This window comes from Pleurodeles waltl, chromosome 2_2 (assembly GCF_031143425.1).
Source record: "Pleurodeles waltl isolate 20211129_DDA chromosome 2_2, aPleWal1.hap1.20221129, whole genome shotgun sequence".
NCBI lineage: Eukaryota > Metazoa > Chordata > Amphibia > Caudata > Salamandridae > Pleurodeles > Pleurodeles waltl.
In genome coordinates this window covers 220617641-220635853 of record NC_090439.1, presented here as the reverse complement: position 1 = coordinate 220635853, position 18213 = coordinate 220617641, and the positions used below count along the sequence as shown (strand labels likewise).

Below are 18213 nucleotides of genomic sequence, written 5' to 3'. Positions count from 1 at the left end.
GCTAACTATGTTAACATCACCAAAATAGCCTGGGTGGAGTTTCTTGATTCCCACTATAATACTCATCAAAAAGAACCATTAAAAGCAAACACAGATAAGGATCTGCCCATAGCTGGGTGGCACCCAGACAACCTGGATACTCATAACTGCCATTCCAGTGAGATGGAAAAGCTGATACTCAACAAGCTTATCAGACAGAACTCCTGGTCCGAATGGCCTGCCAAATGCTCTCTTCTAATCTGGAGAGCTAGGGAAATTACTTTGTACCATTGTACAACCATTGCTTCGCCAACAGCCAAATCCCTGATTCCTTGCGGGATGCGATTGATTATTCATCCGATATACAAAGGAGGCAGAAAAAGTGGCCTGGTCAACTATCGCCTGATCACGCTACTCGATAATGAGGCCAAATACTATGTGGGTACATTGTGGGAGCTACTCAATGTACTTCCAAGTTTTTAAGAAGAATGTTAATAAAAACATGTGGGAGCTATCCTTCCTGGAGGACAAAAATAATTTTTTTAAGAAAGCTCATACATGGATCACCATGCACTCCTATAAAACCCTAGGCAGCAGGCATATCTAGGTTTTTGTGCCTCCTTCCATAGGAAAACAAAATTAATATGCCTGCACCTGGGAAGAGGTTCCAACATTAGACCTATGTCCAAAATGGCAAGCATCCAGTAGCAATAACCTCTGTAGAGGCTAAGAACAAGGACATTTACACACATCATCTGTACTTGTCCAGCACTCCTTACCTAGAGATGATATTTGTTATGCAACTGTTTCAACACACTAGAAGTGTGTTTGTGCTGGCAAGCAGTAATAGTTTGCCTCAATGGGAGAAATACAAGTCTAAACTTGCAGTCAATTAGGTTTCTGACACTATTCATGAAAAAACTGCACCAAAAACCCAGGTAAGGAACCCCACACCCATCACATCTTTCATACTATTTCCTCTGTGGCTATGATTACTTTATTTACCGGACTACCTCATTAATTTTAATATAACTTAGGAAACCTATGTCCTCCTAGTTGCACTGTTAATAGACTGTACATTAATCTAAGAGATATTTAACCATGTATTTCTTTTATTGCGTTTTCAATGATGAATTTTATTGTGAATTGTATGCAAGGGTATTTGTAGCACCTAAGCAGTATTAAATAATAACAATACTAAAATAAGCTATACGGATAGCTCAAAGACTGGCTGCGTTTAGGGTTCAATTCACAGGCACCTGCCTTCACGATGGACAATAAGAGCTTAGGCTCTATCTACAAAACCCAAACATTTTTGCAAGCTCATCTTTAAAGTGCAGTCACTGTTCTACATGTGACCTGCAAAGATGTTGTGAGACCCAGGCACTATGTCCATGTCAAATCTGCTTCATTTTTCAGGTCGAGCTTAGGCAGCGTGAAAGCGTCGTCTCTCGACATGTTGTAATCTACGTCTTTGGGCTTGCCCCACACCCATCACTTTCATTTGTTACTTGTTCTACCTTTCAAAATTCCCTCGATTTCATAAGTCAATGCGATACGTTTGTCCCGCCCGAGGCTGCTTTGCTACCGCCTTGGAGACTGACCCAGTTACATAGATTATTGCATGATCAGCCATACACACCTTAGTGTGGTGCACTACTTTTTTCTTCTGCCTTGCCGCTTCACACTGCGTGGCCGTATGTTGTTTCTTTCTCGTCCTTGTTTTGGCATGCTGATTTTGTTTTGTGGTGCCTGAGCACAACGGCTGCAAGCTGGAGGGGGATTCTTTTTTATTTATTTAATATTTTATTTTTTTAAAGGTTCATATGGCACAAAACTCGATTGGAAGAGCGCTTTACATTACTACGTGAAGTTTCACACAGCACCACCTCGATCTGAGGTGCGCTTTACATTAGTACCACTTGCCTACAAGTTTAGCAGTAGAAAAATATACAAACTGGAACATTTAAAACTGGAAAAAAAAAATACAAAAATAATCCTCAAAGTGGCTCTCCCGGCATGCGGCAGGGTGAACCAATTTATGTGGTAAGAAAAGTCCAGTTATGCATTTATGGTGCCAATAGCTCTACCTCAAGCAATTGCGAGACCTATCGCATTGCAAATGCTTGTTACTCCTTGTGTGCTACAGTACATTATCTTGGTAGCCATCCTGTTCCGCTGTAACGTTGAAAACAAGATCTACAAGAACCTCAAATTAACTAAAACAGTTGTAATTATTTTTGTCCACTTTCACGCCTGCTTCACTCTACCAATTTAAAGTAACAATGTCCATCGCCTCCAGATCTGGTATTTGCTGTTATAATATGCTTGTGTTGCTGTGCATAATAGTTCTTTGTTGATTGCCTTTTGAAGCAAAGGAGAGTTTCACATCCACTATTGGCTTTCCTTTGACTGCTACAAAATAGTTTAAGAACCAAATTCAAGATGCAATTGAACATAAAACACCAACCTGGTGCCGGTTTCCCAATCTTCATCATCCTTTTCTTTCTCTTCTTTGGAGTCAACAGTGTGTGGATGCTTCTGAACAATTCGCATTCCGCCAGCCTTCACTTAAATGAAGAAACCATAAATCAAAAGGTCAGCTGCGCCAGTCTCATCAGGAATAAGCATCAATACATTTTGCATTTTATGTATTTAGCAGTTTTGTACAGTGCCAAGCACCAAAGGGCATGATAGCACTTTACATGGAACCGCAGAAAACAAAACGATGAAAGTTAATGCAATAGTTCAAGAATTGAAATAATGGAGATGGAGACTCAAGGAAGGATGCATGTGAACTGAGGGGAAGAAAAGAACTGGACAGAAGAGGAATGGAAGTGGAAGATGACGAGAAAGGTAGAGGTGGAATGAAATTGACGAGGAGTAGAAAATGAGAACTAGGGAGCAGGTAAAAGGGAGGGAACTAATTGAGAGAGTTAGGGGAGAGGGGAAGAAAAAGGAGAAAATTAGTGAGGACGGTGCAAGACAGAAGGTAAGAGGGAGCGAGAAAGAATAAGAGTAAGAAAGGAGTGGCGCGAGTTAGAGAGAACGGAGATGGAGTGGGTGTATAGTGAAGGAAGAGTGCGAAATGTGGGATGGAGAGACAGAGGAGGTAAGAATTGGAAGAAAGCTGAAGCAGGAGAGACTCCACAGTCGGGGTGGAGATCTCCCTATGGTTAAGTACAGGGAAAATTTAGCACATTTATGAAACTTTATTATATATTAGTAAAAACATTGAGGATATATATTACATTGAAATTAATTTATGTATTTACTTTAACAAAATAAAAAAAGTCTACAGAACTAATCACTTAATTTTGAATTAAATATATATTTAAATATACTAAATTAAATAAAAATATTTTGTTTAAGTTTACTTAAAAAAAAGTCCCACCTGAAGGTAAAAAAAAAGAAAGAAGTATGATGCAATAATTATTGAAAGTGACATAGAATTAAAGTATTTTAATAAAAATGAATGTCACAGTTTTCTAAATTCAAAAATGATTGTTGAAATATTTTATAATTAAATAAATGTTTTATTTATAGTTTTTGTAACATTAATTTATTTACATTTGTAACTATTTTAAATTATTTAATATGAATTCCCATTCTTTTTTTTTTTTTTAAAGTCCCAACCTTTGTCATTTTCTATGGGATGGTGTTGCTGTATCAATGTTTGGCCATATGTGGTGCTGGACTTACTACTGTTTCTTTTTTTGGCAGTAGTAGCACACTCTTAATTTGCCTCCACCCTCTTTTTCAGGGGGTGGAGATGTGCAAGTCTACTCTTGAGTAACATTATACTCAGATTTTGTGAAAAGCCAAAAGTGGTTTAAGTTGCTCAAAACTGTAAAAATAAATTAGTAACAAGTCTAAGTTACATATGTGAATAGCCTCAACAATATAGTTTACAGCATGAAAGTACCTCTGTTCTTGGCAATGGAGGAGTGCAAGATGTACACTAGTCGTACAATGCTAATGGCAAACTGGGATCAGTATTTTGCGACCAGTGTGGAATTTAGCAAATAAACCTTTGTACTTGTAGCTCAGTTCACAAACTTATGAGTTACATTGGGTCGCAATCTGACCAACCTCAACTATATTCAGGAGGTAAGTCCCAAACTGCAACTCACTACAAATGGTGGGCATCATAGTGAAGGTAGCCTGCTGGAGTCAGCAAACCATCATATGTGTGATCGTTTTTTTTTTTTTATATATACATTTATTTTAAATGCTGCATGTTTTTCTTCAAGGAAATTGGGCTGCATGAAGAAAAAAAAAAAAAAAAAAAAAAAAAAAAAAAAAAAAAAAAAACTTTAGAATCCAAGCGGCCTACACTAACCCCCACAGTATTGATTAGGGAGAATGGACGACGCACAGAGACCATTACTTTGGCACAGGGGGCTCATCATAGTCATCCTCCATCAACCCTTCTCTTGACCGTGCAGTGTAACTCTTGGTCATAAGGATTCGACAGGATCAAGGAATAGTTGGTATTCCGTTAGAGGGCAGGATGCTTAAACGTAACCTTTTGGAGGACGATGGACTAACACTGACTAATCTGGTCCAATCTTTAGCTTCACTCCTTTCTCTCCTGACAGAATGTGAAACTGTGTCGGACTTCAAGGTTAACCTCAACAAATCCCATATACTTAATATCACACTACCATAGCCTCTCTGTCAGCAGCCACACTCTTTCAGAGGGCTAAGCGTTCTCTCAGGTACCTATGGCTCCATATCAATTGACACCTTGATGACTGGTCCAAAGCCAATTGGAAGCCTCTCTGTAAAACTATTCTTGATGATATGTGTAGATGACAGCCACTCCATCTTTCCTGGCTGGGCCGCATCAGTTGTGTCAAAATGAATATCCTCCCCCAGGGCTATCTATCTGTTTCAAACTGTTCCTACCCCTAAAGTAACCCAAGACATAGCCTAACTACAGAAAAACATACAAGCCTTCATCTCAGCAGGTAAAACCTTATGGATTTCTATCAATATCCCAATGCTTCTGAGAAGTTTGGGAGGTTTGGCATGTCCCAACCTCTGGGAATACTACTGGGCACCCTATCATCAACACATTTTGGAAAGCGAATATGTGAAAGTGAATAAAACTGGTTGAACATGGACAAGGCATTGTCATGCCACCCCCTGTGGGACCTGGCCAGGCTACCACGCTCTGCACACCCAAAGAGCACCTATGCCACCACCCCAACTAGCACAGTCCTAGACATCTGGTTCAGATAACAACTACAAAGGGTTTCACCACTTTTCAATCTCCAAAGATCCCCATCGCTAGAAACCGTGACATTACACCCACCCTTTTACTAGCCACGTTTTTGGTTTGGGAGAGGGGCATATGTAGAATTTCAGTGACCTCTTGCAGGGCCACAATATTAAATTATTCGAACACTGTAAACAGGAGCCCCAACCAGGCTACACCGCACATTCCCCACAGCCTCTAATCTTTGCTGGAGATGTGAACAGGCCTGATGTGTGCTCCGAAACATATGGTGGGACAGCATCCTCAAGCAGATGTTCTGGAAAGAGATCCTGGGACACAAAGCCACGACAGGGTACCCCACACCATCCATATCCTGCATAGCCCTCTTGGGCTTGACACCTGTCCCACTGGAGTGAGCAACGGGACCAGACTGGAGGTTCACGCATCATATGACAGGAGTCACCAACCAACTGATAGCCCACACAAGCTATTGCATATAAAAGAAAATGTTCATTGGCTTTGGCAACCCCTCACTCAGGACCTGATGAGGCTCAAGAATACTATCCACATGTGATTCTGTTTTTTGATCATTAGTAGGGTGCATTCAATTGTCTGGATTCTTGATGGTTTACCACTCTCACCTTTCCCTCCTTCTCCCATTACTTGCTCTATATCTTTTCTTCCTCTTCCTCCCCTTCCTTCTCCACCACTGACTGTGTGTGTGGGGGGCGGGGGGGGGAGGTTGGTAGTCACATTACCCTCTCCTCTTGTGGCCTATACCTTCTATGGGCCTGCTCGGCCTACAGCTTGGAGATGGGGGTGGAGTTTGTGAAGCAGGTGTGGAGGGAAGTGGTCCTCGTGATCTGCATGTGTTGCTTAGAAGACACTTAGTTGTGGCTTTCTGATTTCTCGTGTGCCACAGACCAAAATGACAAAACCCCAATTAATAGAACCAATGACATGCAGGTTTAACGACTGAAAGCGAAAATAGTCCCAAAACGCAAAAAGTGCCAGCTGAGGATATCTGGTTGCGTTGGACCAAGACAAAGTGACAAATTCAGGCTGACCACGATGAGTGCGGATCGGCTACAGGGACCTACTCATTCCAGCTGAACAAATAACCATAAAATCCTAGAATGCGGAGAGCTGCAATGGTCCACACGCCTTGAAGAGGAGTCATGCAGGTAAAGTGAGGTGTCAGTTTTGAGATGCGGCTGGGGTGGGGTGGGAGGTCCTGCTGAGGTTTCTGATGCGGAGGCAGGATGTTATATGGGTCTTTTGCAATGGTAGAGATCCACGCAGCAGTGGTGATGATTCGGTTCTGCTTGGAGTTGCACTATGCAGCAGAGGAGATCCACTGGATTGGCAGAGGCTGGCAACTTAGGTAAATTTCCAAGGGTCCGGGGTGGCCCCACTTGACAGGGTAGACTCACAGATGGCAAAGTCCAAGTGCTGGGGGTCGAGGTTGTTGAAGCCTTCTGTCCCTTAGGCTCAAGACAAGAGGCAAGCCAACTAGCCCTTGGAATCACTCTGGGGTCCTGGATTCAACCAATGTAGGTCCAGTCTTTCTTACCCAGGCAAGAGGACAGTACTTAGCAGGCCATCACAGCAGGACAACAACAGTCAAGCAGAGAGGCAGTTCTTTTAGCAACGCTTCTTCCTGGCAAGTAACCACAGGTCCAGAAGTGTACTGAAGGGTTGGTGTCTGAGGTCCATACCCAGTTGTGGCTTTGAAGTGGGGACATGCACAGGTGCCCTGCCTTTGTTACCCTGACTCCAGACTAACTGCAGGGGGTATGGACCTCTTTGTGGGGAGGCAGGACAAAGCATATTCAAGAGTAAGTGGGGCTGTGCCCAGCTCTTCCCTCCTACCCTGCCAGTGATGGCACATCCGGGAACACCTAAGCTCCAGATTGTGTGTGACTGTGTAGAAGGAAAACACATCGCGGTGTTTCCGTTTCCAATTGAACTAAAATAAATCACAGCCCACCATTTTATTTTTAAACAATGCAGTATGGAATTCAAAAAATGAGAAAACCTATTGTAGTCTGTATATTGCGCCTTTATGGAAATGCATTTATTCTGCATCTATAACCTTAGGCATAGCAATCGGCTGCTCAATGATTATATGAAGAAGAAGAGGATACCTAACAACAGAATAAATGAACATGAAATTAATGTATTTTACACATATGAAATATATATGTATATATATATTTTTTTTTTTTTAAAGAGTTGCCAGATTTACTATTTAAAAAATACATATTCCATGAAACGTAGTGCCCTTTTTTTTTTTTGCTAAAAAATTTGATGGACGGAATGTAGACCAAATCAAACATTCACCCCTAGTCACAGATCTGGGTTTAATTCATCAGTTTTTTTGCTCACCATGCCATTCCAGTCTGGACCCAGCCATGTACAAATCAGTCTTGACCCTGTTCCCCATGGAAACAGTCCCGCCCAAACTGCCAGGTTGGGTCCTCCCCGGACCGGAAACAAGCATCCTGGGACCGGTTTCGGGGTATCACCCCTCTTCAGCCAGGCTAGCTTGAATCTGGTGGCATAGTGAGCACAGAACCGACGTCTGGGCATACCCTTCCCACTTGGGGCGACAAATGCAAAAAGAACAGTTGTAGCCTTGATATGAGGTATGAAAATCATGTTTGTTGATGTTCTGAAGAATGACTTTACTTGGATAAAATAATTCCAGTGTAGAGTAAAGTGATTGGATTTGTTTTCAAATGACAACCTTTTTTAGCTGCTGGGTGAAAAATAAAACACACCACAAACTGGCTCATTTTCACCCCTAATTAATACCGGTTTATGCATGATATGAAAAAAAAAAATGTTTTCAAAGTCTAGGTTTGAAAAAAAGCAATTGTAGTATGAAACAACTGCAATAACCATGCCAGTACTGTGTCTTTCTGCAGTAAAGGTGGTTTGGCTCTAGCAACCCACTAGGAGAAGTAGCTCATCCTCCAATTAGCCAATACACCGGATGCGAGGTGACTAATACAAGCACAGTGAATGAAGGAAGGACAAAATAGATGTACTCTATCTTTCATGAAGAAAATGTAGCACTTCTTCACCTGGGTAAACATCAAAACAAAAAAAATGGAAAAAAATGTATTAACAACTTAATAAACCAACAGTGTTACCAAGGGTACTTTAATTTCCATGGTTACGATGCATTGAGGGTAACTTTGTCCCTGGTGTGAAAATGAATGGCCAATGAATCATAGCTTGCACTGTGCAGAATAAGCCAAGAGACAACACATTTAGAAATACATTTCCATAAATTATGATTTCCTGCATTACATTTTTTTTTAAATAAACTCCATAAATTATGGATTTCCTGCATTACATTTTTTTTTAAATAAACTGAACAAGCAGTGAAAGCGAAAACTGAGAAAGACACTTTATCTATCCTATGCCACTTTTTAGAAATTGAAGTAATACCAAGTGATTCAATTCCCATTACTCAGAACTTACATAGTAAATGAGCACACACCTAGGACACAACACTAGAGGTGACGTGCTAAATTGTGTACCTAAGGCAATGCTCCACGTGCATTGTGGTAAAGAACAACCCTCTTTTTTGTGTACAGCTAGTGTCAAGCTTTCAATATACTGCCAATCCAGTAGCAATTATCAAGGACAGCTAAACATCTGATGCTTTACCACAGCAAATATCGAAGTGAAAGTGTGCAAGGACAGTACACTTTGATCTGTGCAGTTCTTCATTGTGACTGACGCACATAGTTCTTTTATTCACTTAGAAAGGCACAGATGCAGACAGTCATTCATACACTGTAGACCATGGCCTTCACACAAAGTCTGCATGTGAGCTAAAAAAGCATATACTTGAGCAATAAGACTTTACTAGGCAGTATCTCTGGAGGGTGCTGTAACTTAACATTGGTGTTATAGGGTCATGCCCATCCAAATGGATAACGAAGTTAGACCATTTGTAAATCTGATCCCCCAAATCTATCCAGGTCTAAAGGCCAAGGTTTACCCCTGGAGATACAGAAGAATTTTAACTAAGATACAGAATGACAGTAGTAAGAAAAACCTAAATGTCCAGCGAAAGGCGCTCATTCGAAAAAGTACAAGGTGTTTATTCTATTCATATAGATTACCGAAGCGCATGGCTACCCAGAGGGGCCTCCCAGCGCAGAGAAATTATTTCTGTCACAAAGCCTTAAGCAAAGATGTTAGCTGAAAAGAACAGTCTTCAAACATTTTTTTAATCTAAATTCAGACTCGATCCTTCTTATTTCCAACGAAAAAGCATTCCAGAGTTTGGGAGCAAGGAATGCAAATGAGCGTCTTCCGCCCATGGATTTCTTGTCCCCCTAGGGACTACAAACAGATTATGGCTTGTAGAGCTCAAAGTTCTCGTAGGACTGTACAGTCTAAATCTTTGTATCAGTGAAGGCCCCTTCTTGTACACTGGTCGATGATCAATACATCCTTTGGACATTGAAATGGGAGTATACATTTAAAACTTAAATGTGGAAAAATACACATTACAGCTTCATTCATACAGTGAACACAAAATAAAAATGCATTAATACAAAAAAACAGCAAAAAGTACATTTGGATAAATACAGACGGTAATGTTGAAAAATAAATACCATAAAACCAGGAGCCCTAACCATAAAGCCAAAAAAGGGTAATCTACAGTTATGGGATGGATATTAGGGCAGCTCCTTCTGAAAATGATTTTGTGAACTCAGGTGTTTAAATGGGTAAGGTTCATTAGGCAAATGGAGAAGAGACTCTTTTTGGAAGGTGATATGGGGTTAAAAAACGAGTGACCACATTAAAGTCTGGAGGCATTATGTCGTGGGGGGGGGGGGATAAATAGATTTTTTTTTATTTTAAGAAAAGGTGTGACACACAACAAATACAAGTGAATTGACAAGTATGCAAGTTTGTTCACATATAGTGAGGCATGCTTTATTGAAGCATGCTTGGTGTAAAATACAGTAAAACACAAGGGTTTGCACAGGGATCGGAATTACGAGCTGTGTGATAAGTATCACACCCTTGCAGTTTTCACATGTTAAATTCCGACCTGTCAAACCTGCTGAAAATAAAGAAAAAGAACCAGAAAAAAAGGTAAGAAATAAGGGTTGTTAAAAAACAGGCGTTATGCTTCATTTGCGCGTGGAAACTCAGAACGTGCTGTATTTCCCAAATGTGATAAACACCTAACTCTGTGGCATTACCACGAGCAGAAAATACCCCCATTCTATTCCGACCAGCTGGTAATTAAAGCCAAGGAAGGGAGGAGGACTTAAGACCGATGATGCAAGACCAACCATCTCATGCCTGGCTTTGATCCCAAATGGGTCGAAAAAGCGGGAAGCAGTGGAGCAACTGTCTATTTTTAACGGGGAAACGAGGAAAGGAAGAGACACGTGACTCCAAGACACTTTCCCCAAGGAAATGGGGAGACAGCAAAACATCCAAGGCAAAAAGTCGCCTCGCCCTCTCTACAATAAGGGACAGTTTCCATCCACATGCAGCGCAGGGGTTAATCAAAAGATAGCCTGTTTCAGCTGCTCTAGCGAAGACTATTAATACAGATATTGCATACATGTAGTGCCTTACAGAAGCTACGAAGCGCAGCCAAAAACCGAAGGAGTATTGTCCATAAACCTGCTCCCCCGCCCGTTTATACTACTTCCACTCCAGTACTATCCCTCCCTAGAGAGATTAAAGAGTGATCATTCAAAGCAAGCGCGCGTCTCATTAATACCCGCAGGTGGGTGCCCGGCTTTGGTCTCCGCTTTCTCCTTGGGGGGTGAAGACATGCTGCCAGCTGGAGTCTATCTAGCTATAGAACACATCAGCACTCTCCAGCTACCTTCAATCCGATGCGGGCTCCGCCCCCCCTGCCGCCCTCCTCAAACAGCATTGCTAACAAGGGCACATTGGGCGGAGCTGATCTTTTGTGGTGGCCCTGTTAGAATCAGGCAACACGTCACTACTCCAGCCTACCGAATTGCTTTTAAAACATCTATATGCTAAATAAATGTGTCTTTATATTAAAAAAAATTTAGCCTGACGCTAACGTGGTTGCCGCCGGGACACACCTTTTCCTTTTTGCGCAGAAAGGATAAGAGCAGAGCGTGCTTTTGGAAGTTCTACATCGTTCCGTCAACGTGGAACAGGAGAGTAATGTGAAGTCACAATGAACATAGAAGAAAGACTCTGCTCTATGGCACCTTGTCGGCACCGTGGTGAGGCCATACTGCCAGCAGAAGGGAGGAGCAGGGTGGATGCAAGGTTCCTTTACTCAACCTTTCCTAGTTTCCATACAAAAACCAGGGGCGAAACTAGACTTGAATGTTTTTTTTTTGGGGGGGAGTGGTAAAATGTAATCCAAAGTAGACGGGGCTAACACTTCAAAACAACGCGAAGGAGCTATCTTCCGAGCCTGTACAAAAAACTTGAATCATAATTGGGCATTTTAAACATATCGGTCAAACGCCTACAATTAAAACTAACACGTTTAGTACATTGGATACTGTTCATAGGTTACTGACAGCTCTTTAACTCGTTCGCAGCCAGGCCTTTCCACCTCCTGTGCCGAGCTTTTTTTGGCTATTTGGGGTTCTTCGCCCTTCGCCCTCATAACTGTTTGGCCACATAAGCTATCTACGCCAAATTTGAGTCAATTTTTTCCAACATCCCAGGGATTCTAAAGGTACACAGAGTTTGTGGGTTCCCCTGGAGGAGATCAAGAAATTCACCAAAATATAGCTTAAGTGTAATTTTTTTCGGAAAATTGGGAAAAAAAGTGCTGCACAAGAAAGTGTGACTTTTTTCTCTGAAAATGGTATCAACAAAGAAAGGGTTTGCGGTGTGAATATCACCATCTTCCCAGTTTTCAGGAACAGGGAGACTTGAATCAGCAAACCACATTTTTCAATACAATTTTGTCATTTTGCTGGGCCATACCCCATTTATACTATTTTTTGTGCTTTTAGCTTCCTTCCAGTTAGTGACAGAAATGGGTATGAAACCAATGGTAGATCCCGGACAACTAAACATTTCTGAAAAGTAGACAAAATTCTGAATTCAGCAAGGGGTCATTTCTGTAGGTCCTTTGGGTTTTCCTACAGAAAGTAACAGCTGAAATAAAAACGTATTGAATTTGATTTAAGTTGAAGAAATCATCAATTTCTGTCCACGTTTTCCTCTGTAACTTTTTCCAGCTATGGCAGGTTTTTTAAAGCAATTCTATGTCAGGACCGGAGGCTCCAATTATGCTATCTCTTTCTTTACTGAATTTAAACAGCAGCCAATCACAATACATTAAACCAAAAAACTACACATCCCAAGATGCCTATAACACTGAGTCACATGGTCCAATCACCGAGAATCCCCTCTGACTTTAACCGGAATCACTCTCTACGTCATATCCTATTTCTTTGCTGCTTCGCAGCAGATAAGTACATTACTTTTATTGCTCTTGTTGAATTTGGATATTTGAATGTGTTTGACTTTGGATAGCGTCGCGATTCCACTCGCTTTTACCTGCCTTCGGGCAAATTGTTTTCGGCGTCTTTGCCGTTTGTTTATTGATTTTATTTCTGTCTGTGGAGCGGGAAGCGGGAACACTATGCGCCTCGCGTGGAGTTTGTTGTTTATTTTTAGCACGCATTTGGCGTGCGCGTGCTATTTCGAGAGCCGGATCTCCTTTCCCTGAAGTACCCTTGGAAGTTCGGCTCGTGATTTCTAGCGCGTGGGGTCAATTGTGTAGTGCATGCATTACAGACTTTAAAAGTGTCTCCCTGATGCCCAGATCTGGCCTTTTCTGGGTTGTAAAATCATTTTAGGCAGTGCCTAGAGTGTCATACAGGCAGCTCCCTCCACATATTATTTCCCTTTTATAATTGTGCCTGTAAGGGGTTTTTACACTCTCCCTTGGTGAAGTCTAACAGCCTTTATATTTTTCTCCTATTTGATTAATACTATGGCTCAATGGAGTGACCAGGATGCAGGATATTATCCTGAAGACATTGATAACCAGTTTGAGGTAAACTTGGTAGAAGCGCTGGACTCAAGGGTTCAGCAATCAGTGAATGATGCCTTGGTGAGTGCGCTAGGTCCCTTTTCGGGTCAACTGTTTGAATATGCTCACTCTCAAGGCTGGTTAGTGGATAAAACTTTATCTGGCTCAGAAGGGGCTAAGCCTAGGACCACCACAAAATCTAAGGCCAAAACAAAGAATCTGGAGAGTTCAGATGTCCCCTCTGGGGATTTGCACGCAGACATGTTTGCAAAACTGCGCAAAAAGAGAATAGCAGAGCATAATTATAGTTAAAAAAACGATCCGTCTTCTTCAGACAATGATTTCTCGGAGGGGGACTCAGATGAAGGGGTTTCACCAGTTCCCTGCAACAAATCAAAAAAGCAGTTTTCAGCCCCTCAGCTGTTAGATTTTGACCCATCAGAAATTTTACTCCCCAGATCATCTAATTGGCTTCCGTCCTCGGAGGTTGCGCAATATATCCATGCTAACTTGAGAAGGGATTTTGATACGGATGTGCGTTCACGTCTTAGAGCAGAATGCCCTAGACCAGATTTGGATAACAAGGTAACTGACACCCCAGAAATCGACCCCACCATGGTTACCTTCCTAAAGAAGTTTGCGAAAGACCCTAAAAAAGGGCTGGATAGATCTTGGCGTCTTTGCCAGGACAAACTTCTTGATTTGACCGGCCCGTTAACCAAAATTCTGGACTTGGCTGTGGTTTCTAAAGAATCAGGCTTGCCCGTGGACACAGATGTCTTAATGGGCTGGGCTCAGAGAGCTGTTTGCCAGTTGGGTAATGCTAACTGCGCAATTTCAACTGAGCGCAGGAAATCCATCCTTATGCGTATGGATCCTAAGTTGATTGACTTAGCTTCTTCAGAGGCAGGTCCAGCAGCACAAGGACTACTATTTGGCTCCTCATTCATAAAGGAGTTGGCGAAATTTTGTTCTACTTTTTCCACTCTGGACATAGCGCAAATGTCTCTTAAGAAAGTTTTTAAGAGAGGCCTTTTTACCAGAGCCGGACGTTATGGTGGACGAATGCCCTGCCGAGGTTCTTTTGGTTGTCCCCAACCCTATTATCCCAGAGGAAGAGGTTACGGGTATGGAGATCAGGCCGATTCCACCTTCCACCCCACTCGTTCCAGAGGAGGTAGATCCAGATTCCGCAGAGGTCCTCGCAGAGGTCAACAAGGAGCTATTCAGGAGTCAACCTACTCTGGTAAGGATTATTCCCCATTCTCAGGTTATTCTTGGGGGCAGAGTGGGTTTGTTTCTAGACAATTGGAGGAACATTTCTGGGGATCCTTGGATTCTTCAGACAGTATAAGGTTTTCACGTAGAGTTTATCAGTACCCCAGTCCAGCTGTCTCCTCCTACTCAAATGAGTTTTTCCCAAGCAAGTCAGATGTTTATAGATACAGAAGTACAGGCTTTATTGGACAAAGGAGCTGTAGATTTCTCAACTCTACACCCCTCCGGATTTTCTTTTGGAAGAATGAATTCTTCAAACACAAGGTTTCCTGTGTGTGCCGTGTTTGACCTTGTGTCATTTGGTGGAGAAAGTAATTACAGGGTTGGGCCGTCCCTGACATGAGCACCGACTTAATGGAGCACGCTTTGATTGGGGCCATTTGGAGAAAAATACATATATATTTATATAATCTCTGAAAATAACAAAGGTTACAGGGATGTTATAGTTAGGAAAGCAAATTAAAAAAACCTCAAAAATTCACTAAAAAAACAAAGGTTACAGAGATGTATAGTTAGGTTCAGATTTTACACACATAGCACTGTAGAAATTCAGCAGTTATAGTTTCTCAAGAAACTATAACACGTGCCCTAAGGTAACTCTAATGAATGCCATGCGCAGTTTTCTCATCAACAATTTTACTGCAGATGTTGCAGTGATCTTATCATTGATGTCATAGAAGGTTCACAGTGCACGTAGAGGGTGTGAGTTATAGTTACCTAAGGGCACAAGTTATAGTTTCTTGAGGTAACTATAACTGCTGAATTTCTATGGTCTTATGTGTGTAAAACCTGAGGCTAACTAAATCGTCTCTGTGGCCTTTGCTTTCTTCAGTGAATTTCTAGTTTTTTTTTATTGATATTTCAAAACTATAACTTCCCTGTAACCTTTGTTTTGTTTAATTGAATTACTAGTTTTTTTTTTTAACATATGAGAATACTTAATTACCATATGTTAATCCAACCGCCACCCAGGGCCGGACTGGGAATCCAAACCAGCCCTGGCAGTTATATCAGACCAGCCACTGGTTCGGGTTGGGGGTTTGTTTAGCAAGTGCAAAGCACTTTTGCTTTTGTTACTGGGGGCCGAGTTTACAGCACTGCTGCAAAACCAACTCCAGGAACAAAATCGTTCCTCACTGCTGCATAAACGGCCCCCACCCTTCCAGCCTCCTGAGAAAATGATCCATGCCCACTGTGGCCAATTAGGCCCTGCTGCCACAGGACGGGTACTTGGCCGCAGTGCTTGTCACCAACCCCATGTACGCAGTCACCCCCGTATGTAGCCAACCCCACGACACGCAAGGTCTTTGGCCATGCACAGCAGGAGTTGGCCACAAGGCTTGGCCTGCGGCCATGCCCGCTACCCAACCTCCTAAAGGCAGCCAAACTTCAGGCCCACGCCCTGGGCCGCCTTTGGCCCCAGTGACCCCATCCCCCAGGGCCCATTGCAATATCATGAGGGAGGAGGGCACGGGGCCACCTTCTGGACCACTTTTGTACCCAGGAAAAACATTTCCCAGGGCCCGGCAACATATTTCAGGGGGAGGGGGGGCATGCAAACCCCTCCCTAGGCGATATTTGGCCCCTGGGCCCCATCCCCCAGTACTATATTCAATAGGGAGGGGGCATGCAGCCCCTCTCCCTGGGCCGATTTCAGCCCAGGGAACCCCATCCCCAGCACTCAGCACATTTTGAGGGTAAGGGGGCACTTGCCCTCCTCCCTGGACCAATTTTGACTCTCAGGACCACATCCTGTGGGGCCCGTGTAGGAAAGTACCATCTTGCCTGGCATGTTATCCCCAATTTTACTGTATGTATGTTTGTTTTTGCCTATGTGTCACTGGGATCCTGCTAGTCAGGACCCCACTGCTCATAATGTATGCCCGGTATGTGTTCCCTGTGTGGTGCCTAACTGTATCACTGAGGCTCTGCTAACCAGAACCTCAGTGTTTATGCTCTTTCTGCTTTTAAAATTGTCACTGCAGACTAGTAACTAATTTTTCCAATTCTCATTGGCACACTGGAACACCCTAATAATTCCCTTGTATATGGCACCTAGATACCCAGGGTATTGGGGTTCCAGGAGATCCCTATGGGCTGCAGCATTTCTTTTGCCACCCATAGGGAGCTCAGACAATTCTGCCACAGGACTGCCACTGCAGCCTGAGTGAAATAACGTCCACGTTATTTCACAGCCATTTACTACTGCACATAAGTAACTTATAAGTCGCCTATATGTCTAACCCTCACTTGGTGAAGGTTGGATGCTGTTACTTAGGGGGTCATTCCGACCGTGGCGGTCGGCGGTGAAGCGGCGGTAAGACCGCCAACAGGCTGGCGGTCTTTTTTCATGTATTCTGACCATGGCGGTTACCGCCATGGTCAGCCGCCGCTTCACCGTTCCGACCGCCACGGCGGTAAAGACCGCCGGGCTGGAGACCTGGGTCTCCAGCCCGGCGGTCGTCACATACCGCCGGCGGTATTCCAACCCGCCTGACCCCAGCTTACCGCCATGGATTTCATGCGGTTGGGGACCGCCATGCAATCCATGGCGGTAAGCACCATCAGTGCCAGGGAATCCCTTCCCTGGCACTGATAGGGGTCTCCCCCACCCCCAACACCCACCCCGACTCCCTCCCCTACCCCCCCCCACCACCCCCAAAAGGTTGCTGGACCCCCGTCCCCCACGCATCCATGCACATACACACCCCCCGCATTCATGCACGCATTCATGCACATACTCACACCCCCTGCATTCATGCACGCATCCATGCACATACACACACCCCCCGCATACATGCACGCATTCACACGCCCCCTCAATATACACACACGCACACCCCCATGCACGCACACAACTCACAACACCCCCCCACCCCCCCTTCCCTAGCGGACGATCACCTTACCTGTTCCTGGTGATCCTCCGGGAGGGAACGGGCAGCTCCGCCGACACCGCCACGCCAACAGAACACCGCCACAGCAAATCACAGGTCGTGATTCGCTGGGCGGTGTTCTGTTGGCGTGGCGGTGGAGGTGGAGCTACCTCCACTTCCCCGCCTGCCGCCAGTATGGCTGTTGGCGGCTCTTCGTCCGGAAACGGGCGGAGCGCTGCCAACAGTCAGAATGGCCCATGCGGAAGACCGCCAGCACTGGTGGTCTTCCGTACGGCGGTCCCTCGGCGGTCTATTGAAAAGACCGCCGAGGTCGGAATGACCCCCTTAGTGTGTGGGCACCCTGGCACTAGCCAAGGTGCCCCCACATTGTTCAGGGCAAATGCCCCGGACTTTTTGAGTGCGGGGACACCATTACACGGGTGCACTACATATAGGTCAATACCTATATGTAGCGTCACCATGGTAACTCCGAACATGCCCATGTAACATGTCTAGGATCATGGAATTGTCACCCCAATACCATTCTGGTATTGGGGGGACAATTGCATGCTTCCCTGGGTCTCTAGCACAGAACCCAGGTACAGCAAAAACTGGCTTTCCGGGGTCTCCACTGCAGCTGCTGCTGCCAACCCCTCAGACAGGTTTCTGCCCCCCTGGGGCCTGGGCAGCCCGGTCCCAGGAAGGCAGAACAAAGAATTTCCTCTGATAGAGGGTGTTACACCCTCTCCCTTTGGAAATAGGTGTGAAGGGCTGGGGAGGAGTAGCCTCGCCCAGCCTCTGGAAATGCTTTGATGGGCACAGATGGT

The 18213-nt window shown here is 43.9% G+C and overlaps 1 protein-coding gene across 1 annotated transcript in view; it reads right to left on the bottom strand.

Moving 5' to 3' along the window:
• DAP (death associated protein) overlaps window positions 1-11115 on the bottom strand; it is a 233457-nt gene extending 222342 nt beyond the window's left edge. The window contains exons 1-2 of the mRNA XM_069219681.1: window positions 10974-11115; window positions 2450-2549 (exon numbers count right to left, since the gene is read on the bottom strand). Coding sequence (XP_069075782.1) covers window positions 2450-2549; window positions 10974-11028 — 155 coding nt within the window. The 5' untranslated portion in view covers window positions 11029-11115. The remainder of the gene's footprint in view (window positions 1-2449; window positions 2550-10973) is intronic.
• Between the last annotated feature and the right edge of the window lie 7098 nt (window positions 11116-18213).